This window comes from Enoplosus armatus, chromosome 1, assembly GCF_043641665.1.
Source record: "Enoplosus armatus isolate fEnoArm2 chromosome 1, fEnoArm2.hap1, whole genome shotgun sequence".
NCBI classification, from domain to species: domain Eukaryota; kingdom Metazoa; phylum Chordata; class Actinopteri; order Centrarchiformes; family Enoplosidae; genus Enoplosus; species Enoplosus armatus.
The window spans coordinates 18,954,480-18,982,436 of NC_092180.1; the positions used below are offsets into that span (position 1 = coordinate 18,954,480).

General features: G+C 41.1%; 1 protein-coding gene across 2 annotated transcripts; it reads right to left on the bottom strand.

The window, feature by feature from the left end:
• Nucleotides 1–53: 53 nt before the first annotated feature.
• Nucleotides 54–27,883, bottom strand: LOC139299394 (frizzled-3-like). 2 transcript variants are annotated; one of them, XM_070922329.1, is made up of 11 exons: nt 27,688–27,808; nt 15,472–15,488; nt 7,602–7,846; nt 6,877–7,179; nt 6,499–6,661; nt 5,925–6,224; nt 5,375–5,626; nt 1,934–2,082; nt 1,166–1,277; nt 381–544; nt 54–276 (listed from the first exon to the last, which is right to left on the bottom strand). In XM_070922329.1, exons 1-11 carry the CDS (start codon nt 27,776–27,778, stop codon nt 54–56), a joined length of 2,019 nt encoding a protein of 672 aa, XP_070778430.1. In that variant the 5' UTR covers nt 27,779–27,808. The 2 variants fall into 2 exon arrangements, with proteins under 2 accessions (XP_070778430.1, XP_070778505.1); XM_070922404.1 differs by lacking the exon at nt 15,472–15,488 and having other exon boundaries at nt 7,602–7,798; nt 27,692–27,883.
• Between the last annotated feature and the right edge of the window lie 74 nt (nt 27,884–27,957).

A 27,957-nucleotide genomic window follows, 5' to 3' on the forward strand; every position in this document is an offset into this window, starting at 1 on the left:
AAAGGCATCGACACCATCCTTACATCAACTTCCTGTGAAGTTCGTGGCTCCTCTCAGGCGCTGGTGCCTTCATTCTCGGCAGCTTGACTGTCACTCAGCGTTGTTCCGTGGGTGATGAGGGTGGGTGGGGCCTCGGATACGTCTCGCTGGCTGCCGTGCCTCGAATGACTGTCTATCTGATGGAGGCTGCTGTGAGCGGAGAGTGGGTGGTCGAGACGTGGAATGCTGCTATGGAAACTGCGCTCCTCAGTGCCTCTGTAAATCATAGTATCACTCCTGAGAGAGGAGGAGGACATAAGAAAGAGAGGAGATAGACTTAGTTTCATCCAATTCACAAATTTGACAGAAACAAACAGGAAGTCATGGATTTCCTGCTCCACCTGTCGTCGCGGGTGCGGCGCAGGCTGCCATGGTAGCTGGTCTTGCTGTGGACGCTGCTGGCCTTACTCCTGGTGGAGGTTGGGTGGCCCTGGTGAGTTCTGACTGGTTCGTCAAGGTCGTCTAGGACCGCCAAGTGGGTGGAGGAGGCATGGGTAGAGGTGCCCTACAGGAGGATGAGAGGTCAGATAGATGTAATAAATACTGACATTAAACTGGAACACAGCTTTTAAATTTTCAGTTGAATCATTTTAAAGTTAGACAAAAAACATAAACAACATTAAAAACTATACATTCTGTATCATCTCATTCCATCACAAAAATGAAGCTATTGTACTGTAACTTCAGAGCAAGTCTCGCCTCAGTGACCGGAATAAGAGATATATATTGTAGTAATACTGCAAGTAGATGTCCAGTGCCCAGTGGGAAGAGGAAATGAGTGTAACCTATTTAGCCTGGCGAGCTAATGGACAGTAATGGATGAAATAAAGCAACAATATGGCTTCTAGTTTCAAGTCAGTCTAAAATTTGACAGTACCAGTTGGATTCAGTCAGGTTGGGTCTGAAAAACCCAGGTAAGGCCTGGTTCTGGTTTCGGCCTGCACAGACCTTTAGTTCCAGTGAACTTTCAATCCATTCAGGATTCACACAAGTCAGGTTTCATGTGACACTACAACTATTACTCCTAGAGCTACTACTAATAGTGCTACAAGAACTACAACTACTAATACAACTCCTTTTGATTACTTTTGATACGGCTATATCACTGCTGTGTTTGCAGTCCTACCTGAGTAGATGTTCCTCTGGACTTCCTAATGATGGGGGTGTTGGGTTCACGCAGCAGAGACTGGGCAAAGTCTGGCTGCTCCTGCAGCACCTGACGAGACTCATTCACCCCACTGCTGCAGAGAGAGAAGGGTGAGGAAGGGCAGGGGTGAGAGGTTTAAGAATGGGAGATGAGGGGAAGGTGCAGGGGAAATAGACAGTGTAAGTGGAGGACAGAGGGGAGTGGGTTAGGAAAGAGGTGAAGAGAGGGAGGAGACATGAGAGGTGCAGAGTGGAGGGTTGGAGGAGAAGAGGGACAGAAGGATGCGAGGAGGAGTGCAAAGAGAAAGGAAAGATGGGGGAAGTGAGGGAGACACAGAGGGGAAGAGAAACAGTGGAACAGTAGAGGAGGAGGGGGAGGAAAGGGTTCATGTGTTGTCACTGAGGATGAGAGGACACAGGTGCAGAGAATACACTTGTGTCATCATGGAGACAAATACTGAGTAAATATGTACATGTGTGTTTCTTAATGTACTATGAGTAGTGATTCTAAATGTACTACTGGTTCGTCTGTCTGAAGCAATAAATTCACACAGAAAATGAAATGTAAGCTCCAAAATGATTATCTAACACCATAATCAGATATTGAGAACATGTGCTCTCACTAACTTGTTTAAATTCCTCTTCTATCCTTATCCTCCAGGCCTAATAAGCATTCACACAACATTATACAAGGGAGGGGAGAGGCAGGACTAAAAACAAATAAAAACCATCCAATCTCTCCTCTTACTCTTTGCGTCGGCGTCCATGCAGGAAGTTGGCCCATTCAAAACAGGTCTTCTTGCTGCCCACCCAGAAAACAGAGGGGATCCCCACCACCAACATCATCAGATATTTAATCAGGAACAAAACCATGGCTGGCCGGCTGGTCTTCTCCACCTTAAGAGAGAAACAGAAATATGAAATAACAATTCCACAATCATCCAATCAAGGCAACAGGAACAAGAAAATGTTATTTATTATTATTATTGCTCACAGACTAGCATTAAAGTATGGAAGTGCAGGACAAATATTTCTTCAACAGTAACACAGTAAAGAAATATAAAATGCTTAGGATGCCACTGAAACAACTTGCGCATTAAGTGGAGCAAAAGTATCTAGCACTGACAAGTGTTTTTAGCCCAGTCAGTCATTTGACAGTCGTTTGAATGATGGAAGATGGGAGATAATCCTAGAGAAACCCAGCTGCTCCAGCAGCTGAACTGTAGTTGGGATGTGCAGCAACTGCTTTCTCCTCAGAGGGTCTTGAACTTTGATGCAGGATACAGTTGGTCCCACCAGAGGGCAGTAGTTTACAAGAGTTGGGGAGGTTGAGAGGAATCTTGATAAATAGTATGTATAGTTAGGTTAGTTAAGTCACACTTTCTAATTTTATCAAATCCAAATCAACAAATGTTCTCCTAACTGCTGATGTTTTAAAACATCGACTAGAGAGCAAACTCAGTACATTTAAATGTGTGGCATACAGCAGTCTACCCCTAAGTCATGATTTTATCTTTGTGGAAGATAAAACTGAGGAACCATCAAGCACACAGTAACTGCTGTGTTAACAAACTGCTGAGGCTCACAGAGTGATCTCTAGGCAGCACCAAAACAAGCATAAAAGTATCCAGATCTTCTAAGAACAAACCATTACACTGTGAATTCAAGTAGAATAATTTGCTCATTATATTCTAAAATTGTCAACACAGACAGTGCTCTCACACTGCCAGGGTGCTGTGAGGTGAACTGTATGGAAAATACATGAACATGGAAATTCTATGTTTTGCTTGTTTTCAGTTTTGATTGACATGGCAGTCAGTGGATAATGATCTCATTTCCATTTTGGGAGGTCATGTTTTTAAAATGTGTAGTTGTAACGTTTAATTCATTCAAAATCAGTATCAGTGTGGTAACACGATTACAGAGAGACACAAATTGTAGTGGCATTTGTATCTGTACAACAAACGTTTTCCATTAAAATCAAGATTATATCCTGGTAAAGATGCTAATCACAAAGCATTTTAACACTCACAACATCTTCTGAGACAACTTCTATGGGAAGAGGACGGTTTGAAAGCTTAGGCGCTTCTTGCTTTTGGAAGAACCAGGGGCCAGAAGAATGGGTATGTATTAATTAGTCTGTTTTGCCCAGATTGAGATTAAACGTCTAAGATTTAGGTCCTGAGGTAAAACAGGAAGCCCTGGGCCTTCAGTAAATTACCACCCATGCACACACACTCAAAATAAAGTCACTTGAACTTGAACAATGCCTGCAGAATCTTCAATTATCCAAAAACATGCAATTGTACCCCCTTAAAAAACGAACCCCCCCCCCCCCCCCCAGGGTTAAGATCACGTAACACATACCAATATTGAAATTCCAGAGCTACAACAGGTCATAAATGGGCTCTCTCTTCATGAGCCCTCACACACACACACAGCTACAGACACAGACACATGCATACACACATACACTAACAAGTAACATAAGTACTTGCACCTGCCCTCCACCCCCCTCATATAGTCCGTCAGTCACAAATTAGCTGACACTTTTCTATCATAAAACCACTGTAACAGCACTCACCTTTAATAATCATGAAAAATGGAAACATAAACAATGTGTTATGTGAGAAACCAATGAAAAGCTTCAGTGTAAGCATGAGACAGAAAGCAGTAGAGTGTGTTTGTGTCTGCATTGTGCACATTTGGTTATTAATTTAGCACCAGACTGTATAATACACCACACTCCCACCACTCTTCATAACTGCTACAAAGACGTTATAGAGTACAGGCAGCAGAGCATGACTGAGCAAGCCCTGAGAGAGACAGAGAGAGAGAGAGAGAGAGAGAGAGAGAGAGAGAGAGAGAAACGGTAGGCTGGCTGAAAGAAAGAAATAAGTGTGTGAGAACCAGCAGAGAGAGTGAAAGACAAAGACACAGAGAAACAGAGTGTAACACCGAGATGGAAGCTTTGTGTGGAGTTGGTCTTGAGAGCTGTATTAGCTGAGCTAATGATGCATACTGCGCTCGGCTCCCTCCCCTCCACAAATACCTACTCACTCAGCCACACACATGTGCAACTGCCAACCCTGTCTCTCACACACTCAAACAACCAGGCACACACAGTCTCTGCCCATTGAAAGGTTATTTCAGTTTATTACAATTTGGGTCTTATTGTAGGTTGCTCATTATTTCTATTGGTAATAATGACACTGTATTCAAGTGGAGAGCTGAGATCAGGGACATTTTAACAATGAAGTCCGACAGGGCAAGAACAGGTCAGAGGATAATACAGGTTGCAAACAAATCCAAAGGTTAGTCAAACTTATCTGAAAGAGGAATCTATGGCAAACAGTAAAATTATCTGTATTTAGTGCTTACTTACGGTTACGGTTTAGATAATTGGTCTAAAACATTGGCTTGTTTACAGCCTGTATGATTTTTTTTGTTTGCCCTGTCGCCTTTGCAGTAGAAACGATGACTTGATTCCAAATCTCAGCAAATACATCAATGAATACTTTGTTATAATAACTGATAGAAAATACTGGCAAAAGCTACAAAACTGGCATCCATTCTTGAGTATGTGTGTACCTCTATGGAGTCAGTTCACTGGAGAAGCTCCTGATTCTGGTAAGTTCACTACTCACACAAATAAACACACAGCTGTCCTCTCATAAACATACAAGGTATCCCAGTGACTTAATGAGGAGAGAAAAACACAGTGGGCAACTGAGTACTTCACCACAGCTAACTTTGCCAGTGTGGCAACACACACTGTGTGTGTGAGTGAGCTACAGAGAGAGCTGTGATAGGAATACAGCTGGAGATCCTGTCAACAGTGTATTTGTTTTCAATGTCCAGCTGAGCTGACAGGCAGAAGCCATCTGTTTTCAGACGGAAGGTAGAAGAACAGTTTTGATGAGCTGCTCTACAGGGTGTATTTATCTGGTGATATGACTTTTAAAGTCATTCATATTTGCACTGTGCTATCAGAGAGAGAATCTGGTAGAGTCTTTTCTGATCCTGAAGTCTCACTTTAGACCTACCCCAAGCAAGCTGTCCTCTACAAAAAAAGTCTTCACAAATGAAATGCATCCCTGTTAACCGGTGACACATACTTTATCTTGCAAGCATAGCACCATTACACAGCCTCAAACAAACACGGTTTCTCACTTGCCTCTCTCTCTACCTTGTATGGGCAGGGGATGTGATAGCGCTTGCAGTTCTCCTCCATCCATGTTGTCTCCCAAATGCTCCGGTAGGTGTGTTCGTACAAGTAGCACCCAATCACAGTCAACAAGGGGACCAGGTAGAGCACTGAGAACACTCCCATTCGGATCATGAACTTGACTAGCTTGGTCTGGTTCTCCTTCTCCAGAGGGATCTCCATGCGCACCCGGTTCAGAGCCACAATGCCCACTAACAGGAGAGAGACACCCACCTGAAGACAGAAAGACGAATGAGAAGTTAGACTCAGTGACAGATACACAAAATTAAAATGACTGATGATGTTTTAAAGAGCGTGATGATTGAAAGGCACACAGGCCGAAAGACTGTCAGCCATCCACCAATCTATTTACTAGTCTATCCATGTCTCCATAACTCCAGCATACAATCCACCCCTGTATCATTTCATCCACCCACCCATTAATCTCTTCACCCATCCATCCATCCAACTCATCCTACTCAGCAACTCTTTCATCCACCCACCTACTCATTTATCTTCTGACTGTACTCACCGCTACGTTGAGGCAGAGCGGTGCCAGAACAAACCACCTCAGGGCGTCTATGTCATACAGCCCTATGAAACACACTCCACTGATCCCATCTCCTTCAATTTTGTTCAGGGCCAACAGGGTGACAGTCAGGGCCCCTGGGAGCCCCCAGGCTACAGCGTGGAAGAGGAGGGCTTTCTTCTCAATGGCCTCGCTGCCCCATTTAGGCACAGCGGCCAGAAACCAAGTGATTGTCAGTATGACCCACCACACGCTGCCGGCCATGGTGAAGAAATACAGCACCATGAAGAACAGGGTGCATACCTAAGAGAGAGAGTGGGAGCAATGACTTTTGATCAATCATGTGGGAGTCAAGTCAGCAAATCACTAACTAGAGAATTTATGATTAATTAAAACTCTGAGGTTAATCATCTACTATACTAGAGTTAAAACTTTGGTTGCCACATTAAGAATGTTTCAAATTGCTACTTAAACATATGTATCAAATTCATTATGATCAATCATGTGAGAATAATGTTATGAGAACAATGTGATGTTATTGTTGTGATACTACATGGAAATAAACTAAAGCTCTCACCTTGTTGTGTGATCCCTGTGTTATGGTTGAAGCTCTGAACTGGGCAGAGCTGACTGAGTTGCACGCTACCCTGTCTTCCAACAGGAATCCCAGAAAGAAAACCAGTGACACCATGACATAACACATAGCGTAGAAGATTATTGGCCTCTCAGGGTATCGAAACCTAATGAGGTCAAAAAAAAAATAACAGTGAACACATCTTCGTTCCACTTACTTTTAAAATGTATTTTGCTATTGATTCTCGTCCATTTAAATGTGTGCAATTCTTCACAATCATTCACTATTGAAGTCATATTTCTTCTAAATTTGTTTTGAGTTTTGGATGTGATCATACTCAATAAGTTGATTGTTGATCATACAACATTCAGCCATTCAAACCTGGTAACATCAATGAGAAACGTCAGGAAGGTGAAGAGCGTTGCAGACAGACAGACAATGGAAACGACTCCTATGAAGTAGCGGGTGAAGGTCAGCTCCTGCTGGTTGAAGAACATTGAGGGGCACGGGGCAGAACAGTCCTTCCTGCCCATGAATGTGTAACCCAGGTCTGGGTCGAGCTTGAGCTCTCTGGGGCACCAGAAACCGTAGTCTCTCTGGACAGTCATGGATGACTGGTCAGTGGGCTCAGAGCCTGTCAGCAGGTCCTCCTGACGAGGATAGGGCTCATCGCAATCGGGGAACCTAGGAAAAGAATTACTAAGTCAGATCATGTAGTTTAATGTATAATTAAGAGATTATACATGCCCAGATATGAGGAAGATAGCTGAACTGAGAGATAAAAAAAGCTAGAATAGATGGGAAGGGAGCTTCATGGTGATGAGGAAGAGGAAACTAGGGGTGGCTGTCAAAAAAGAATAAGAGCAGTGGCAAGATGTTAAGTTGGCTCAATGTGGGGTTGAAGTTGGCATGAGTTCAAAGAGAAACAGCAAGCACAGGGACAGTGCAGATTTGATATGTGCAAATCAGATATTGCCCCTTAGTCCTGGGTAAATATACAGTATACATTCAGAATAAAACAACCAGAATAATATTACCAGCTGTATTATCTCAGACGCTTCAACACCCTGATGACACTGTTTATATTTTCAAGTACTGCTACACACCTGCTACACTCCATGTCATCTGGCCAGGCTATTCCAAATATCTCCATGATTTTGTGGCACTCATCCTTGGCCCGCTGGCAGAGGGATCGACATGGCATGGACATCCGGCCGTACACAGTACACACCGGGGCGTACAGGGCACACAGGAACATCCTCAGGTCAGCGCTGCACACTAGGTTTACCATGGGATGAAAAGGCTGCGGAGGAGAAAAATTGGGAGACAGAGTTTTTAATTTATGTTTGAACTTGCCGCAATACCCACGCATTTCATCCTTTTAATGTTATATCACAACATGAGTGGGAACCAGCTTGACAACTTTGTTATTAAATCTGTCATGCATGTGGGAAGGAGAGTGCATCATGTTAACACATATATACACACACAGGCTAACTGCTATCAGTGGCACATATGAGAAGGCTCATATTTAACCTGAAATAGCCATCAAAGAGGATGGAGGGAGTGCCAGAGGGAGGACAAATGTGTCCTAACTCCTCTGCTGCAACTTATACTACTCAGTACTCCATCAATATTTAGAAGCTCATGAAATATGTATAGCTGCAATCATATTACCAAACATCCCTTTGAAGTAGGGGACAGCAAAGACAGACCTCTGAAGGTTGAGCCAGAGCCATGTGTTAATACACTGAACAAACAAACGGCAGGGCTATCCACACACTAAAGATTATAGATTCTGTTCCCTGTGGTGGTGGTCTAAAGGTTAAAGCGTCAAGCTTGTGACCTTCAGGTTTCTGGTTCAAATCCCCAGAATGATTGGAAAAATGTGAGTGATGGAAAGGATAAAAAGCTCTTTCTCTCTTTGTTTGTGAGCTTCATATGAAAAGAGGACTACTGTGTTTTAATGAGGATGAGCACCAATAGACAGAGACTTAATTAATTAGTTGGTGGGAAACTGCTTTGAAGTTATTTAAAAGAACTTGCATAAAGTCTTACTTTAGATTTACAATATTATCAGTGAACTCAGACTCACATCTTCATCAAACATTTGTGTCACTTTCTGCTTTTGTGCAATACGCACACCCAATATATACAACATATTTCCCTGATGTGCTCATACATCAGCAACTACCAGCAACATTATGTGCAGTATTGAGAGGGTTATGTGTGCAAGGTGACCTGCATCTTTTCATCTATTTAAAAGTTCATATCATCTGGCTGCACTAAAGCGGAGTTTTCAATGCAGGTTTTACCGGCGATAACAGAACTGTGACAGCATTGAATGGAGCCCAGAGCAATGAAACAAAACACTTCGCTTGATCGCACACAACACTGAACTGTGTGTGTGTAAAAAATATGTGTACATGTGGCACAAAACAGTGCACTTACATTGATTGCTTACTACAAAGGCTACAGTATATGGTTAGAGACTGTATGAGTGCATTCATGCAAATACCCATGCATCAGTGAATATGTGTGTGTGTGTGTGTGTGTGTGTGTGTGTGTGTGTGTGTGTGTGTGTGTGTGTGTGTTTCATGCATGTTTCTGTGTGGACTCGGGCCATGTGAGTATGTTTTGATCGTTCTCAATTGATGTGTTCTAGATCTGCACATTGGAGAGATGTTCCACCAGTAAATGGGTGCAGCGGTGCATGAGCTGTGTGACATAGTTTTGAGTATTGCACAGAAACACATGTAAGCATGCACACACACAAACATTCAATAATTCACACATTTTACAACCCATGCCTTTTATTTCATAGTGTATGAACACGCAAGCTTCACTGTGTAGGGACAGAGAAAGACAGGAACCACATGAGCTTCGATTCTGGACTACACCTTATAATTGAGTAGATCGGCAATTACATAAATATATTATATGTAGACAGAATAGCAAATGAATAAGCTTTGTGCTGTAATCCTAAAATAACTGTTTAATAACTTCATGGGATTTCAGTTTTATGAGAGGAGAAGATGATATATCGCAGTTCAGATGTAATTAAGCGTGCCCTGCATTTGAACTACTACATTCTGAATACATAATTATGTTTGGCTGTTAAATACTGACTCAAAAGCACTATTCTGTAAAATACAGTGCAGAAATGGTACTTTCTTAAGAACTTTCATTAAGACGCCTTATTAGCCAACAGTACAGGACTGTGCCTGATATTGATTATAAGACTGATCAGAATCATATTTGAACACCCTGATCAAAGAGGAAGTCCTGAGCATAGGCCAGGCCACACTGCTGGCCAATCCTATCAAATATGTTTCATATTTATACCTGAAACGACGAGGTGTGTAGGGATGTAACATTCAGTGAAGAGTGGAGAACACCACAAGCCAATGAAATCCCAGACTTTTGTTATGCTCTTTGTTAATAGTTACCAGTTAAAGAGGTATGACATTTTAGGAAAAAAAAAAAAATACTTGCCTAGCTACAATTACTTGTTGTGAGAAGCCCACAGTGACGGTGCCTCTATAGTCTCAGCTTGCACATTCTTTAGGTATTTTGAGTGCATATTAATGCAGGTTACATATACACTGAGTGGTCACTATATTAGGTTGATATACCTGGAAAGTCTAATGCAATCCAATACCACTGTTATGCCATAAAGTCTACTTTTTTGATACCTACAATCCAGTGTTGTTGGACACCGTCATAGAGGTGTTAATTAAATTTTTTAGCACTGAGGCCATAGTTAGTGGTGCTGTTGTACTGGACTGCATTATATTGAGAGGTGTTTCTAATATTCTGCCCCCCTCATGTATGTAAATGGCAAGGACAGAAAAATTTGAAACACCTCCCAATATATCCGACAACTGATTGATTGTCCTCAACAAAAACTGATATGGGCATCACTCTGAAGAACGATCTCTCTGTCCCGGTCTGTCCACCTTGTTCACTCATACTTCTGTTACGAGCTTGAGGCCACACTTAACTGAGCGCTAGTTGCTTTCTGCATGAGTGCATCTCACTGCTCAGCAGAATGGAGCCTTTCTTCATGTCTCTTCATACTAACTCTACAGCGAATATGTGCGTGACTCCCATTTTGTGTGTCCTCATTCTGCCCATTTCTCCCGTGCATGTGGGGTTACACTCGTGTGCATGTGTGTATGTGTGTGTCATTTGCTCTTGTATTCTGTGTAAGTATGTCAGAGTGATTGTGTTTTCCAGTGTGTGAGTGTGCAAGGCTTGTGTGCATGCACAAGGCAGTGCATGTGTGCAGATATCTGTGAGCAATTATTCTGATGGACAAGGCAATTGCCCCCCCATCTCCCACCACAAAGAGAATATTGATATTAAGTGGCCTAACTGTGCCACCCATCAGAGAGGAGGGGGTGGCAATCAGCTTTACATGGAGGACGACTAGAGTGAATTGTCTGGCATTTTGTAGTTAGTTGTGATGGATGAGCAGGGAAAGAGAAGCAGAAAAGGACACAAAACCTGGCCTGAGGGTGCAGACTGCTACTAAAAGATGGAAAGAAGTAGAAGAAGTAGATAAGGATGGGGAGAAGAGGATACAAGAGAAAGAGGAAATGTAGTGCATCAGCTTCCTGCAATAGATCTCTCACTCCCTGCTGGTTTCACTCCTTCCTTTCTTCCATGTGTAGTGGACTGAATACACTTAATGATATAGACAGACAATAGGTATCGTGGTGTGTCTCTGCAATTTTATCTCAACAAAGAAACCAGTGTACCAGTACATGGGCTTAGCAATTATGTATGACCAAATCTACCTCTATATTTGGTTGATATAACTGATAATGAGACAGATGCAGTTCATTTCCATGGGCGGCATGGTGGCACTGTCGCACGGTAAAGCTGGTTAGAGCGGGTTGGGGGTTCGATCCCCGGCTGCCCCCGTCATGTCGAAGTGTCCTTGAGCAAGACACTGAACCCTAAGTTGCTCCCGATGGAGACCAGCACCTTGCATGGCAGCTCGGTCACCATTGGTGTGTGAATGTGTGAGTGAATGGGCGAATGAGACTTAGCTGTAAAGCGCTTTGGGAACCGTGAAGGTTGAAAGGCGCTATATACACTACTCACAAAAAGTTAGGGATATTCAGCTTTCACATGAAGTCGATTCACACTGAGCAGAAATGAGGAATGAGATGAAGAAATTATCATTGCATGCTTCTACTTAAATGCCCTACTTTCATGATATAATATCACTGTAGCATGAACTTTTTACATTTTCCATAAATTTCACCCGAAAGTCGAATATCCCTAACTTTTTGTGAGTAGTGTAAGTGAGATCATTTACCATTTGAGCATAAATAAAAAAAACTTTACAAGGCACCGCCATGACTGAGCAAATACATTTACAGAGAAATATGTAATTCACCACATGCAAAACATGATTTCTGTAACAGCATGTGGGCCCACAATCAATCACCTACCATTCATGAGATTGTGCGTGACCATAATGTGCAATTGATAGTACAGAGCCGCAGTCTGCAGCTGTCCTTAACATTTGTGTATCCTTCTATCACTAGAGCTCTCTATCATTTAAAAAAAAAAAAAGGATGGTTGGTTAAGTGTTTTGTATATTGGTTTTACATCTCCACACATTAAAAAGTTTGCAGCTACAAAATGACTGACTAAAGATTACAGTCATGGAAAGTGAAAAAGGCAACAAAATGCAAAGGGACATCAGACAGCATGGCCAACACATTTACATGCACAGTTAACAGTTGACATGCTAAAGGTAGCCTGCGAACATACTAAATGTTTTAAGCATCAACAGCAGCAGAGACACAAACTTCATGTGGAGCTTCAATACATGCTATATTTCTACAGTTTATAATTTGTTCAACAAAAGGCATGACTACAAATGTCCACAGCCCCTGACTGGAAACTCTGTTGAAGACTGGTCTCAAAGTAAAAATGCCTTTGTGCTGTCGTCTACACTGCTGCCTTTAAGCTCAAGCCACTGTAGTGGACGAGATGTAGTCTATTAAACTAAAGCTTGGGTCAAAACTACATGAGGAAAACTTAAAACTGAAAAGTACAATGAAAAAAAGTGTAGCTGAATTAAACATAATTAATACAGAAAATAAAATCTGCAATTATCAAAAGTTCATCATGCAAACCACATGCTACCAAAACGCCATCCATCATGCAATGCTCCAATTTGACGCCCCCCCCCCCCAGATAGCTTTAAAATAGTATGAATGGTGGCTTGACCTCAGTACTTTATTTGTGAGAACCATTCAGAGAAACATTTTAACATTCACAAATTCATCCTTCAAAAGAGCCCTTATTGCAGCATGAGGGCTGTTGATTCAACTGCTGTATAGGGAAACATTGTGCATCATGAAGTATGCCATCCCAATGGGATGTGTGGAGGGTGTTTCCCTACTATAAGTCATACCCTTACATTTATTTAATTACTATTATTTGCATGTATTTAGAATACAATATTTAGCAAAAATACACTGCATTTGCACACTTGAATTGCACTTGGACATTGTGTGCACCAATAATGGGCACCCCGAGATTGACAAGAAAAAAAGGAGAACAACACATCTCTATTTGACACCTACTAATAGCTATCCAGCAAAATATCAGATTGCCCAAACCACAGACTGATGCCAATAATATATATTACAGACTATACAACAAAATACTGACAAATTCAAAATCTAATAAAAGATAAATATTTGTGTGTGTGAGTGTGTGATTTGGACAGGCAAATGTGAGCATTTGGAAGGAGAAGAGGAATGAGAAGCAGGGTGGGTTTTTTGACACAGAGGAAAATGAGAAAAAAGCCCCTGACTGGTCCACCTCTTGTTCAATAGAGGGATTAAGTTTCTTTCTCTTTACTCCCTCTCTCCAAAGAAACCCAGGGGGAGGGAGAGAGAAAGAAGTAAAAGGAGAGAAAAAAAACTTCAAGTAAAAAAACCAACAAAGAAAAACAGAAAGAACGACAGAGAGAAAGACAGAGGTATATGATTAACAGTCACGTAATGCAAGCAATTACGCTTTTGGCAAACAAGAGATAGATATCAATAACTGCTGTAAAGTTAATAGCAAAAAGAAAGCAGTGCATACAACATAAAAAAGTACAGGGTGTGTTTTCTGGTTGAATAAGGTGTTTCCTCCCCGAGTGTCCTGTTTAGTGGGTATGTTGGGGATTAAAATACGTCAGAGCACTGTTGCACAGTACATCATACATCACAGTACTTCATGATTTAACATGAGAAATGCTGACCTAAACTGAAATTTTGGAAGTCACCGACGATTACTTTTCTAAGGCTATTCTTTCCCACTCAGGAAAAGGATTAAATCAAAAGTTGATCTCCATAATCCACAATCCCATGACATGTAATTTTTACTTATTATACATTTCTTTGTTACAAAATAATGAAACACTTGGGAATACATTATAAGTGGTAAAATGAGATGGTAAGTTGTTTTGTTCCATTTTTTAGTTTCTGTTTGCATCTTAAGACTTCTGCAAACAAAAGTTCTGCAAAATTGTCCTAACCACAAAATACATTGACGGCAGTGTTAACACCATAAGAATCTAATAGATCCAACATTTTTTTTAATCTTTGATTGCTCCACTCCTCCCTTTTTTCCATTTTACTCGCCCTTCCTTCCTTCCTTCCTTCTTGCATCGTTGGGTTGCATTGATCTGGATTCAGATCCAAAACAGGAAAACGTATATGTTTTATTAACGTATATGTATACATTTTTGAGTAGTCTGTTTGGCCTGTGGGTTTTTATGTGTGTGTGTGTGTGTGTGTGTGTGTGTGTGTGTGTGTGTGTGTGCGCGCTCATGGTTTGGTGCTTAGAACGGCTGTAGAAAATCCAGTTAGCCAACTCTGTAGAAACTCATACACATTGTTAAGCGTATGAGGAGGAGGAGGAGGAGGAGGGAGAGAGGGATAGAGGAAAAAAGGAGAAAAACTGGAGAGGAATGGAGAAAAAAGTGGTGGTTTCTTGGTGGATTAGGGAGTCAAATGGATTGGAAAGAGTGTTTAGAGTGTGAGAACCTGAGACGGACACACACACAGACACACACACACACACACACACACACACACACACACTTCCTGAAACTGTCACCAGCTTTGTGTTGTGGTCAGATCAAGGCGACAGGCTGTTGGGTCTAAGCCCCCAAAGAAACAGCTCCTGTACTGGCAGCAATGCAACAATCAAAAGTTTTTGACCAAAGAGGTCCAACTCTGTGCTACAGTGTTCAACAAAGTGAAAATATCAAATGTGCAACATCTTATCTGATCATGGATTTCCACAAGTAGTGATGCTGTCTTTTGCCTCCATAGGGCTTATCAGTGATTTTCATTGACTTTATGATTGTTAAGTACTCTTTAGAGTATTCTCAGCCCTCAATCATGATGCAGAAAACCACACACATAGAACAGATCATCTAAACTGATAAAAAACCCAATTATATCTAGATAAAAAGCAAAGGGATTTTAAAATGTTTGGTAGCCTGCATGTTTTGCTAATAAGTGTTTTTATGGGACATTTGCACCGATTTTTGTCTAATAAGTAACCTCATCCCTTGAACCGACACATTAAAAGGACTAAAATGTTGATCTTTTAATGCACTGGTAGATGCGACGTACCATTTCTGGCACTTCTTTCTGACAGATGAGGAGGAATTTAGATGAGAAAAATCTGTCTTTTTGCTACTAAACCCTGCCGAAGTCCATCTGGCCACATCACCCTCGCACACTCTTTATCTCTTTTTCTCCCACTTGTGCCATCTCTATATCACACCATAACTCTCAAATTGGTCTGTTGGGCCTGGCAGCACAAATGCTGTCAGACCACATCAGCTCTACCTCCATAAGCTACAATATATCATCCCTGCAACATTCCCTCTCCACTAGCTCTTACAACTAAATCCTCCATTTCTCTCTGTCTTTCTGCAGAAACTATATTATTCCCATTTGCTTCTGCCTCTCTACTGCAACTCGATCAGTCTATTTTCCTCCTCGCACTCTGACTATTAACTGCATCCTCCTTCACTGCATCCATACATTAGAGCCAATTACATTCTCTCTCTCTCTCTACAGTGTAAGAGAAGTGGATCGTTTCAGTTCACAATCACGTAGCAATTACATGATCCCCTCGATCTCCCTCTCCTTGCAGCAGCTCACACTATTTTCTATTCTATTCTCTAAGCGTACCACTGTTTCCTTGCCACTGTCTCTCCCCTCTCCATTTTTACTGGTTAATTTTAATCTCAAGCAAAATTTTCTACTTTCTTGCTCCATAATGCTCACATGATAAATGTGGTCATAGACAAATTCACACCACAAGACACACACACACACACACACACACACACACACACACACACACACTCTGGCTATGTGCCTGCCTCTCCTCTCCTCTCCTCTCACACGCTCATGAGAGACAGGCGTTGGCCATGAATAGATGAACTGAACAGACCACGATGCTCTCCTCCCCAATCTCTGAAAAGACAGTTAAGAAAGGGGCACCCTTCTCTCACACTCTCTCCCTCTTTCATTCATTTGTTCGTTTATCCGTGTCCATCCATCGTTCAGTCGGGAGGACCTGACAAAGCCATTAATGGCATTCCCGTTCACGTTCACTTCCCCTCCTCCTCTCCTCCTATCTTCTCTCTCCTGTATTCATCTCTTATTTTCCTTGCCTCCCATTTACTCGTGGCAATTACGCTGACATGCACTTGTCCTCCTCCTCCACTTCTCCTTCTCTTTTCTCTCTTCCAACATCAGCATTCATTGACTTGCCCTACACCTTTATTCTGTCATTTCATGTTGGACAAAAACTATTTAGCAACACCATCAGCATATTCTGTCCCTCCACAGTCCTCATCTCTTGGTTTCTTTTCAGTCACCCAACTTTTATCTTACTCTCAACCCTATCCTTCAGACTTTGGTTCTAATCTCTTTTGTCACAATTTGCCTCCAACATTTCCGTTCATCACTTATCTGCTTATCAATCCCATCAATTTCAATTTCCCTGCATTATTGTCATTTTTCATTTTTTTTTCTTTCTCAAACATACAGTCATGCTTTACTGTATTTCTAGCCTAACAGAGCCAGACTGGATGTCACAAGCTCAATTTCCCCTACCAGCCAAATCAGCAAACATTTCGATGATTTAGAGCTAGCATGATCCGCTTCATGCTAGCACGCTAACTCTTGAAAATCGTCAACAACCAAATCTCCGCATTATTGATATTATGATTAGATTAGGTGTGACTCTCTGAATGAATGACCCATTTCTGCCTCTAATGTATCCACTGATTATGGTGTATAGTTTTAGTTTGGATCCAGACCTCTGAATTGCCGCCCACATCTGAGACAACAATCCGTCCAATTTCATCCAATTAGGTGTAGGAAAGGTTAATGTTATTATCTAAGTTAAGAGGAGAACTGTCAATCATCCTGAAATTGCTTCAAATTATAACTTTCTCCAGTTAAATCAAGTCTGCCTTTGCCAGACAACAACAATGAATAGAGCAATAATTGTGGGTTGACTTTTCCAGGCTGCTGTATGTCTCCACTTCACGCCTTATATTAACAACAATAGTAGCCTGTCTTTTCATTGTTGTGGGTGGAGAGAAAATATATTTTTCACCACACCATGCTTCTCCATGATTACACAGCTTTGACTGCTAATATCAAAGATTTTGCAGGTTTTCCATTACTCTTCTCATCTTCCAAGACAAATAGCACTTGAGAGCAATGACTTAGCTACAAGTATAAATCTCCTATTTCTTTTCTTTCCCTTTACTACCCTCCTCTCCTCCTTGGTTTAGTCCAGAAGATGCACTCATCATCCAATTTCCCTCCCCTCCCCTGCCTGTCTGTCTCCTTCCATTCCTCCCCTTCCTTCCCTGCCTATTTAACTACCATGGCAACAGGTGATGTGGTGGCTCTCACAGGGACATGTCTCATTGAGGATAACAGGACAAAGCACATGTGTGTGCTCAGACACACACGCATCCACAAGCACATTATAGTAGGACTCCTTTAGAAAGGGTGAAACCATCCAAAAACTATCGCAAACAAGCTTGCAAAAGGAGCGACAGAGAAAGTGTGAAAGTGAGAGTAAAAGAAACTGAGAGGCGTAGGAGAGAGGGTCAAATGAAATGATAGAGATGTAGATGGGGAGCCAAGGGTGCGACAATGGAGCTGAATCAGATGGCACCCACATACGTCCTAACACCATCCCAGCCGTCTGTGCATATCCATCTGCTTACCACTTATATACCACCACTGACATATACGCTCTGTTACAGTCAGACGAAAACCTGCTATTTCCAGTATTTGAGGAAGCACGGATTAGTATTTTTGAAAACTGATGCATACATAAAGCAATACATTTGAAACTATAAAATATATGATCTTATCAATACATTCTTCAGTTTCCTGGACAACATCCTTCCTCAGGCTGCAATTAAACCACACATATCTAGGTTTGTAATTGTATATGTTGACGATCTTTAGCCATCTCCTCTGTTAATATGCTGTCTTTTTAGTGTACAGTGTATCTCCTGTGTCTATAACATTAAACCATCACTCAGGAGGATAAAGGAATATATACTGCTTCTTTGCCGGTTGGGTTTATTCAACCTCTTTCATCTGTTAACAAAATAAATAATCTTGAAAATCTGAATAACAATGAAAACATAAAAAGGTCAATGTTGAGACAGTCTGTGTAAAGTGTAGATTCAACGTGAAATGTGCATAAATCACTAATAGAGACTGGAAGTTGGAGAGGGAGAGGAGGGTGACTTCGACACCTGGGTGATTCACAGAGTGAGTGGGATGTTGGGGTTGGGCCAGTGTTGGCGGGGGAGGGTAGATAGGAAATAGATGTACATAAGCAGAAGGAAAAAAATGTAAAACAAATGTACTTGCAGACCATGCAGGGTGAGTAGTTGTCTGAGAAAGCCATACAAACAACCTTATTTTCTAAAATTAAAATGAAACATTGGAATGTTTGATAAAGCAGTCTAACTATTCTCTGTTGGCACTGATTTGAACTGTGTGACTGTATGCATTTATATGCAAGCTATTTTAGGAGAGCTGAGAGTTGCATGTGTCTTGTTAAGTGCACAATTAGTAGCACTAGAGCTTTTAATGCTGACACTGGTCCTGACCTGCAGTATGCTGACAATATTAGAGCTGCCTTGTGTTGAGTGGCTTTGCGTGAGAAGGGGATCAATGATGTGTATGTGTGTTTGTGTGTATGTTAGTGTGAAGTTGGGCTTAACAGTGAGGGCTAAACATCACTCAACAGACGTACACACACACACACACACAGTTCCTAGGCTGGGTCATGAGTTCAGATTAAGACCATAAGACATGGATAACCTATATTTATGTGTTTTATCAGAGCTGAACACCGCGGGGCTCCACACCAACAGAACACACAGTTCATACTATACATCACACAGACGTAGGGTGCATGAAGGGATACAGGGCAGGCCAAGTGAGACGTGACACAAACATCTGGAAGATCTGGAAGGAGTGAACAACAGATGGACTATATAAACATAAAAAAGAAAGCAGAGAGGAAGACGGACCTCCGCTGTCATCCATACATCACTGATATTAGGATGGGGGCGAGGTTGGGTGGGCCAACATAATTCCGAAAGGGTTGAACAGGTGCATGAATAAACAGCGCTTCACCAAAGCGCTTCACAAACTTCATGCTATACTTAGGTGCTAAAATGATACGGGGATTGTGTGATCAGTCAGAGCAATTTACAGAAAAAACATCAACAATAATTCAAACAATAATTCCAGATGGCATGTCATGTTTTTGCATGTAATACACCTTTCCTGTCCATATTCCACACCCTCACTATCTAATAAAAGGGAAAATGGCAAAATGATTATTTAAAAAATTAATAATTTCATCAATCATTGGTTTCTTCTCTGTTTTATATCATTGTAATTCAAATATCTATTTTGGACTTGGACTTTCGGTCGAACATTACAAGGAATTTGAAGCTGTCACTTTGGGTCTGTGGAAGAGTTATTCTTTGACATTTTCTAGTTTTAACGAGAAACCCGTTGGGTTTGAATGGATGGAAATAACTGTTAGTTGCAGCCCTAGTATATTTTGAAAATATATTAAAGATGACAGAAAAAGTTGAAAAAGATACAGGATGAATGTTATTTGTTTATGTTTTTTGACATCTGAAGCATGATGGTGATGCATACAACTGTATATTGTCCCAGCATGTTACTAGGTTGGGGAATTCAAGCGGCATACACCACTACTTTATATTTTCATGGAAACCTGTGGTACTATATTTACAGTGGGCTACAGAGAAGTATTTGAGCAATGGAAAATCTCTCTAAACTTTCCTCAAATCTCTCTTTACTTGGCATTGTGAGGCTGGATAAGCGGTGGTGGCAGCTATGCTGATGGGAACAGTGTGCCAAAAAACAGCACCAGGCAATGCCTTTGTTCTGCGCATAAATAAATGATTGCTTCATTTGGGCTAGCAGCTTCAATAGACTCTGTCCGAATAAGCAGGATAATCAAGAGTTCGACTGAAATAAACAAGAACTTTTAAGCTGAATGAGGACCTGTCTGTCTCTGCCAGAGTGAATAGGGTAATCAGCCTCTTCAGATGCACTGAACACCATGAACACACACATGCACTCACACACACATAAAAACACAGCACAAACACAACCAAGCCATCACACACTCACAAAAACACACCTCTATAAAAGCTAATTCTCTCTCTCCTATTCACACACACACAAAGAAAAAAAACACAACAGACCACACTTAAGCACAACAAGCCTCGAACTCTCCACATTTGGCACACACAAACTCTCTCTGTTGTGGCGACCTGGTGGCCCCATGGTGGCCCTTCTTAAACAGAGCAGTCTCATTTTGAAGGACAGGACCCCATACTGAGAGAAACACAAACACCGGAGACAGTAGGGTCTAAAGACTTTACACAACCTGTCACTCTGTCAGTATTTCCCTCTGTTTAGTCCCTGACATTCTCTTTCTGTTCAACTGCCCCACACATTTTCTTCTTTTAACACTTTGTCCCTTCGTCCCTCCTGCTCATTTTGTGACACAGATTTATCTACCTCTGCAACTCATAAATACCAGCAAAATCTTCACTTTCTTAACCAAAGTTCAATTAATTAAATTATTCTCTCAGTATGATAAACATATAAAATGAGCTATAAATGTAATGATCTCCATAAAAAAAGAAAATGGATATTTTGATGCCATTGTTGGCAAGTATATTATTATTATATTAAAAACTCTACTCCCTTCAGCCCTCCTTTTCAGGAGTAGGTGGAGTTATAAAACAAGGGTGGTCTTGCGGGATAACAAAAGCTCTTAAGTGTCTTTTCACAGTGATTAAGTATGCAACTGCCAGCAATTCATCATATTCTGTTGCATTGTTGTTTTTACGTTTTTTGAATTATGACTTGGGGCCCACAACAGGCCACATGACTGAAGTAATGTGTGTTAATAAGACCAGAAACTATATGAGAAATTAATTTTAATTAAACAAGTCTTGGAAGGCAATTTTAAGAGGTCCACATGGCTTCACTAAAGAGAAGTATCAGTGGGCAAACCACATAAGATATTGTGATTGTGAACTTCAAATCACAATTCCTACTATTGTTAGACATTTTTAAAAAGATTTTTCCCCTCACCAAAAAACAACTATTTGTGAAAAAGCTGAAGAGAGAAAGCACCACTTCGGTTTAATAATCTCAATGGGGCATCATCTTCTTCCAATTTACCATATTAGCATCACATTACTGTCAAATGGCTACTTGTGCATGTAACCGGAAACCTGCTGAATGAAAGGAGAATGCCTGACTGTGTTTACATGCACTTAAGGATTGAGGTTACTGCCACCTTTCAGCAGTAACTTGATTTCCTAAACGTATGTAAAGAACAAACCCGGTTTCATTACTCGAGGTAAGAGATTAAGAGAAACACAGCGAATGTAGCTTTCAGTTGGAGAACCTTGTTTCTTGGCCATGAATACATGTAACTGAATTTTTGTGACAGTAGTGTGGTAGAATGAAAGAAAACATAATTACATGTAGCGGTGTATCCTTGTTAATTAAAACACTGAGATACTGACTCCTGACTGACTACTGATTTCCATAGCTGAACAGTATACTGTAAATTTCAGACACCTATGGAAAAACTGTACAAGCCTGTTCTCTCACTGCGCTGTCAGTCTGAATGCTGCATTAGCAAAAGAAAGAAAAAAAGAAACTCCTTAGACTGCAGTGACTTACATCACTAATACACTTTAACTGTCAGTATTGCTTTAAAAATGTGGGTATCAGTAAGGGAAAATGTGATTACTATAAAACCCACCTTTTGCGTGCAGCTGATCAGTAATCAGCTCATTGCAGTGCATGTAAGAGCACTCACAAATTCCCTGCCTAAACTTGATTTCTCCCAATAACCTGATTTTGTAGTGGGCATGTAAACGTAGTGACTGACAGCTCTAGTTCCCTTCATTCAGAGCTAGGGTTGCTGTCTATTTGCTTTACAAACAGTGTGTTCTATTGTTGCCCAAATGAGTCTTTCTCTAAATGACCGTTAGACCAGGGGCTTTCTAATCTCTTTCACTCCAGGATCCAAATGACAAAGATTGTGCCGGAATTGTCCGGACAAACTCAGTGAGGTATAACGTCAGCACCGAATACCCCTCTGCTATATATGTTAATATAATGCAAGCAAAACAATAGGCCTTTTTTTACAGCAGAAATTTTGACTCTTCATAGTAGGAAAAGCACAGGTGCAATGACAGTGAGCCAGCATGCACAATCCCACGACCGTGAAACTGAAGCAGCTAAATGGAATTCAGACGTTAATTTAATTATTTACACATGTGCTTTTTGTACTGTGACATGTCAAAATGTATTCTGTGAAAAAGGCCTACACCATCACACACTCCAGCCTAAAACATTCACCACAAAGTTAAATCAACAGCTCTCCAACATAAATTCAACAAAAGATAGACATAAGCTCCACAAACTCCAGAGCAACTGTATTAGATTTTACAGGTGCTTGCATTTTGTTTGTCAGTACCAGAGACTCAAGATGAGAAAGAATGGGGATGATTGTTACATGAAAAAAACAAACAACAACTAACAAATAGGAAAATGGAGAATTTAGGGCTTTGACCCAACTGATTTAGAAGTAAGGGTGGGCAATATGGCCAAAATCTTCTATCGCGGTATACGTAATTTTATATCACAGTAATTAGAGAATGGTTTAGAATAACCATACCGTACTTCATGCTCTAGATTTACAATTTCACTCTCCTCCTCCATGTTTTCTTGTCACTCTCATCTTCTGTGGCGAACCAGCTTAGAGGTGCATCACTGCCCAAATCACGTTACCTTGCAAGGCAGCTGGATATATAGCACTGAATATATAGCAGGGAGCTCTCGGTGGAAACGGTATTGCCAAATCTATAGTCATGGACACATTTCTACCGTCGCACAGTATATACCGTCATATTGCCCAACCCTATTTGAAGGAATGTACAACCAAGGCCCAGACTACCAGACCAAAATTTGAATCACATTAATTCAACCTCATTCAGTCAGGAGAAATAACTTGAATATCTTACGGTTAATGGGAGAGAATGCCCTCTATCTCACCTATATTACACCAACAAAGACTCCAGTGCAGAAAGCCAAATATCTACCAAGGCCAAGCACACATCTGGCCTCCGGAGGCCTCAGGCACGGCATGATGCTTGCCTATTTATTTATTTAACAAAAGGACATTAATGGGCATGATGAGCTGTTCTCTATATAATTATCATAACTGTCTTGAGTTTTGTTTGAGGGCATGGTGCATCCATAAAAACATCCCCTCCTTCCTGACATCTTTCTTTGTCTGTAACTGCACCACAATCTCTGTACACAAAAACTCGAGTCATGTGATCAGTTCTTGTCTCTTGGTGCAGACACACAATCTCGATGATGTCATGTCTAAATCTCTGTGTCTAACATGCATAAACCTCAAACAGTGTCACAACCTAGAGCACATCCTCTGGGAACCATAACATGCTGTGGCAGATGGACGGTACAAGCCATATTCCTGAGTGACATGCAGACCAAAAAGCATGCAACTGCACACACAAACATATTCCCAAAGAAATCATTTCACTAGTCATACATTCTCCTATTCTAAATTCATCTCCCTCTTCCACTTGCCCCTCTTATGTTTCAGTCTCTCTCACCCTCTTCCCTCAGGTTTAATTGACTATTGTGGCAGATGGGGTGGCGGTTGGTCTGTGGGAATCAATGTCTTCATTGTGGGACTGAAAGAGAGATTAGCAGCTAGTTAGCACTAGTGAGAGATGACAGCTGGCACCGTTAACCTCCCCTGTCACTCACACACACACACACACACACACACACACACACAGGAAGTAGTAGTGTACAGTTAGCCCTTAGCCAGGCTCAGAATTACACACAAGAGAAACACTGCACTGTACCTTGAGCCTGTCACTCAAACACTAAATAAATGTGGCCTAGTATGTTAATCACGCACACACACTTGGGGATAATCCATTTTTGGCTTAGCTTGACATTTAAAAAAGGAAGAAAGAGAAGAGGAAGAGAAAAGGCAATATTTCCAATTCAGTCAAAACTGAGGACTCATCGAGGGCACATTTCCACGCTATTCAAAATAGCGCGTGGTTTTAAAAATGTTTTTGAATCCAGGTCTTGAATATGTTTCAACCTACGACTTGAAGACAACTCACAACAAAAATAAAAGTAACATGACAGGCTCACAAGAATGATCTATCTAATTTGCAAGAAAGCCAAGACACGAAAGCTTTGCCACTGAGGCAGAGCAAACATTCATCATGTGATACGACCTAAAAAGTGACTACAACAGCTGCTGACAGTGGCTCCAGTTTCATTAAGGCATCTGAAATACTTCACGCTGATTTGGCAGCAGTTGTTTATTTTACATTTTGTTTCAACAAGTAAAATTCCCCAAAACACACACACACACACACACACACACACACACACTGATGTTTCTGAAACACTCATCTCAACTGTCACTTGGTAAGGACTTTGGTATTTCATAAAAAAAAAAGCCAAAGCCATCCTCAATTGTAAGGCATCTTTGAAACCAGAACTGGCTCCATCAGGCTGATCTTTATTAAAATCATAAAGGATCTGATCATATGCAAGGATTTAAGCTATAATGTTGGTACACTAACCAAACACAACCGTTGAGTTGGAAAACGTTGACATTGCCATAGATCAAAATGGTTTGTCATGAACGGTCAAACAAATGTCACTTGCTTTCTCTTTACATCCATTTGTATTACACCAAACCTCAATAACTCCCGTTAAACACATTTGAGCACAGAGTGCCAAATACCCAGTTTCATGAGGTTAAATTTGTTGACAAAGAACATCCAGATGTTAGCCCAGCTGAGCTGCTGTTCAGCTGCTATGGATCACAGCTTGTATTTTGTGAGGATTCAACTGATACTGGTACAATAATTTCATCAGCCAGTGGGTTTTCTTAGAAAGGAAACAGTTGTCATGGCTGTAAAATATATGGACACGTGGGAATCTGCAGAATTAACTACAAATGATGTGTTCCCTGCTGGAAATAATTTGAATCTCCTGATGATTGGTTTTCAACATGCCAACTAGCTTTCTGTCTAAAGGCAGAGAATGTAAATGCCAAATTCTTATATATAATTATATATTTTACATATGACAATACAACAATTAGTAGTTGTTGTCTTTTCATTAAAGTAACAAATGAAACAAAATAAAAAAGCACCCTTGTTTTTACTCATGCACGTGTATAGATCAGTGATCTCTCACACACACACACACACACACACACACACACACACACACACACACAGTGATATTATGCAGCCACTGCCCCATGAGAGATATTATTTAATTTCCTCCAGGGTTCCCACCAGGACTACCATGCCTGGTCAAAGCAGACCAGAGCAGGAAAACTAACCGGGTTCATGTTGCTACTCAACCATCTTCAGAAAGATGTCTCTTCCATGACTGGAGGGAGTGAGAGTGTCAGTTACTTGGCTCCTTCTTCATCTGGGTCAAATCAAGTTCAACAACAGACGCTTCTTACAATCCCTGACACAGCGTGTTTTGACATGACACGGGGGAATTGACTTGATTTGAATATTTACATGGTCCTTAACGTGCTGAGTGAATCCTCCGACTCAAGGAGAGTTATCATCCATTCAAAACACACCGAGCAAATTCAAAATGCATGGCTGTCATTCCAAAATAAAGCTGTTTTTCTTAATTCCCCTATTTTCTGAATGGAAAAAAGGAGCGTCTGGCAGCAGTGGTCCTGACAGCCTCCTGCTCTGCATATTCTGACATGAGAAAATGTTAGAAATCCCCTCTGTGATTAAATATTCAGAGAGCAGCATAGAGGATTTCGGCTTGATCTTTTGGCTGACACTCATCGGGTTTTGACATGGGAAAACATTAACTAAACATTAACTAAAAATAAAAATCCCCCAAGATTAAACATGCAACATGCCACAGCCAACATTGGCCTTGTCCACATTCATCTGCTTTTCAACAGGGGTAATTTAATATGCCAAGTATGAACAGCTGGAGGCAGATTTAATTCAATGAACTGTATTTGTTATCCTCCCCTGTCCCTCAAAGTATAAACCACAGTTTATACATGGTAGCCAAAAAATGGGTAAAACTATGCCGATCCGGGACCCACAGACATCTGGATGGATGACGGCACACAAAAGCATGACAATCTAAGTGTGCAGAGATTAAAACAACTCAACCTGACTTTCCCACTAAAAACAGGCTGGGCTTGTCTGTATAGGTTTTGTCTTTGTGTTTACTGATTGTTTGGAAGAAATCATCATCTGTTACAGTTGGGAAATTACTACGTAGTCCTACAGTAGTTTGGTACAGGAAAACCAACACACTCAAACATGTCTAAATCTCAAATACAGAGCCATACGTAGCCTTTGGTACTAACAAATGCTTGCTGCAAACAGGTAATTATGGTCTAGTTATTGAGCAACACCTCGCTCTGCGCTCCTTCTCTCTCTCTGAGGAGTAACAAAAGGAGTAGGAAAGAGAGGTAACATGATATAGATGGATAGTGTGTGTCTACTATTGTAGTCAGACAGTGTGCCACACAGCACTTTTCCCCCTTTTTTGCTTAAAGCCAATGCCTTTACACTAAAAAATATCTCTCTGGAAGTATCAGTCACATAATCACCTGACTGCTTTCTGCCTTAAAATGTCTCTTGCTGCTGCTGCTGCTCAGATAGCACCTTATATCTGTCAACTACTATTCACAACCAAGAAAGGTCATAAGTGCCTGAGTACATACACATTCATCTCCTGTATGTCTACATGGAACAGTAACATGTAGTGAGAAGATGGAGCTGTAACATGAGGAGCGTAGATCACCTTTCCTCAACTGTTTCACTGCTCCTGCTAACTCTTTGATATTCCACGCCTGTGTGAAAGCCACTTCACTCCCAAGTGTGGCAGCATATATCCAATTTGTTCTACTATATCTTACAGGTGACGTGTTGATGATATTTTAAAATGCAACCTGTTTCTCTCTAAGTGTAAAAGAAGTCCTCTCCGTTGTTTCTGTGCAAAAATTCTCTGTGTACTCTGAGGAGAAGGATATAGGTGGTTTGTTAGTCACTGGCTTGTATAGTGCTATGTTTGCAGAGGATGTAAAAAAATGAATATCTGATATATATCATATCTGAGGCTTCCTAGTCTCTGACACTGTCTCTTTACACTGTATGTGAAGTCCTTAGCAGGTGCGTCACACTACATTGTGACACTGTAGACTGTTTGCTTTGTAGTTGTTTATAATTTCTGCACCTTGTCACCAAGACAAAGACTTGTGCATTTGCATAAGTGGTGACTTAATGTTTGATTCCTGTTTTAAAACTCACCACAATACACTTCAGTGCTTTACAATGTACATTTTTTACTAACAAAATGCAATACTGTCTTTTAGCAGCAGCTATCCAATTTCTCCATGTAAAGTCACACACACACACACAAAGCATGTACCGCCTTAGTGAAACACACAAACAACCTACCTCCATGGCTAATGCAGCCGTTTGCTGGTCGTAGTGGTTCAGTAGATTGGGCATAAAGGTGGTGTTGTAAGGCAGATCCTGGCACATTCTCAGTCTGATGGGCTCACAGCTAAACTCACTGTGGCTGTCTATGGCCTCCATATGAATGGACAGAGTAGGTGTAACCAGGGAGAAGAGGAGCAGGAAGATAGGGATGAGGAGGAAGGAAAAAGAGACGGGAACCCGTTGTCTGCAGTAGATTGTCGTAGTTTTTGAAAACCAGTCTT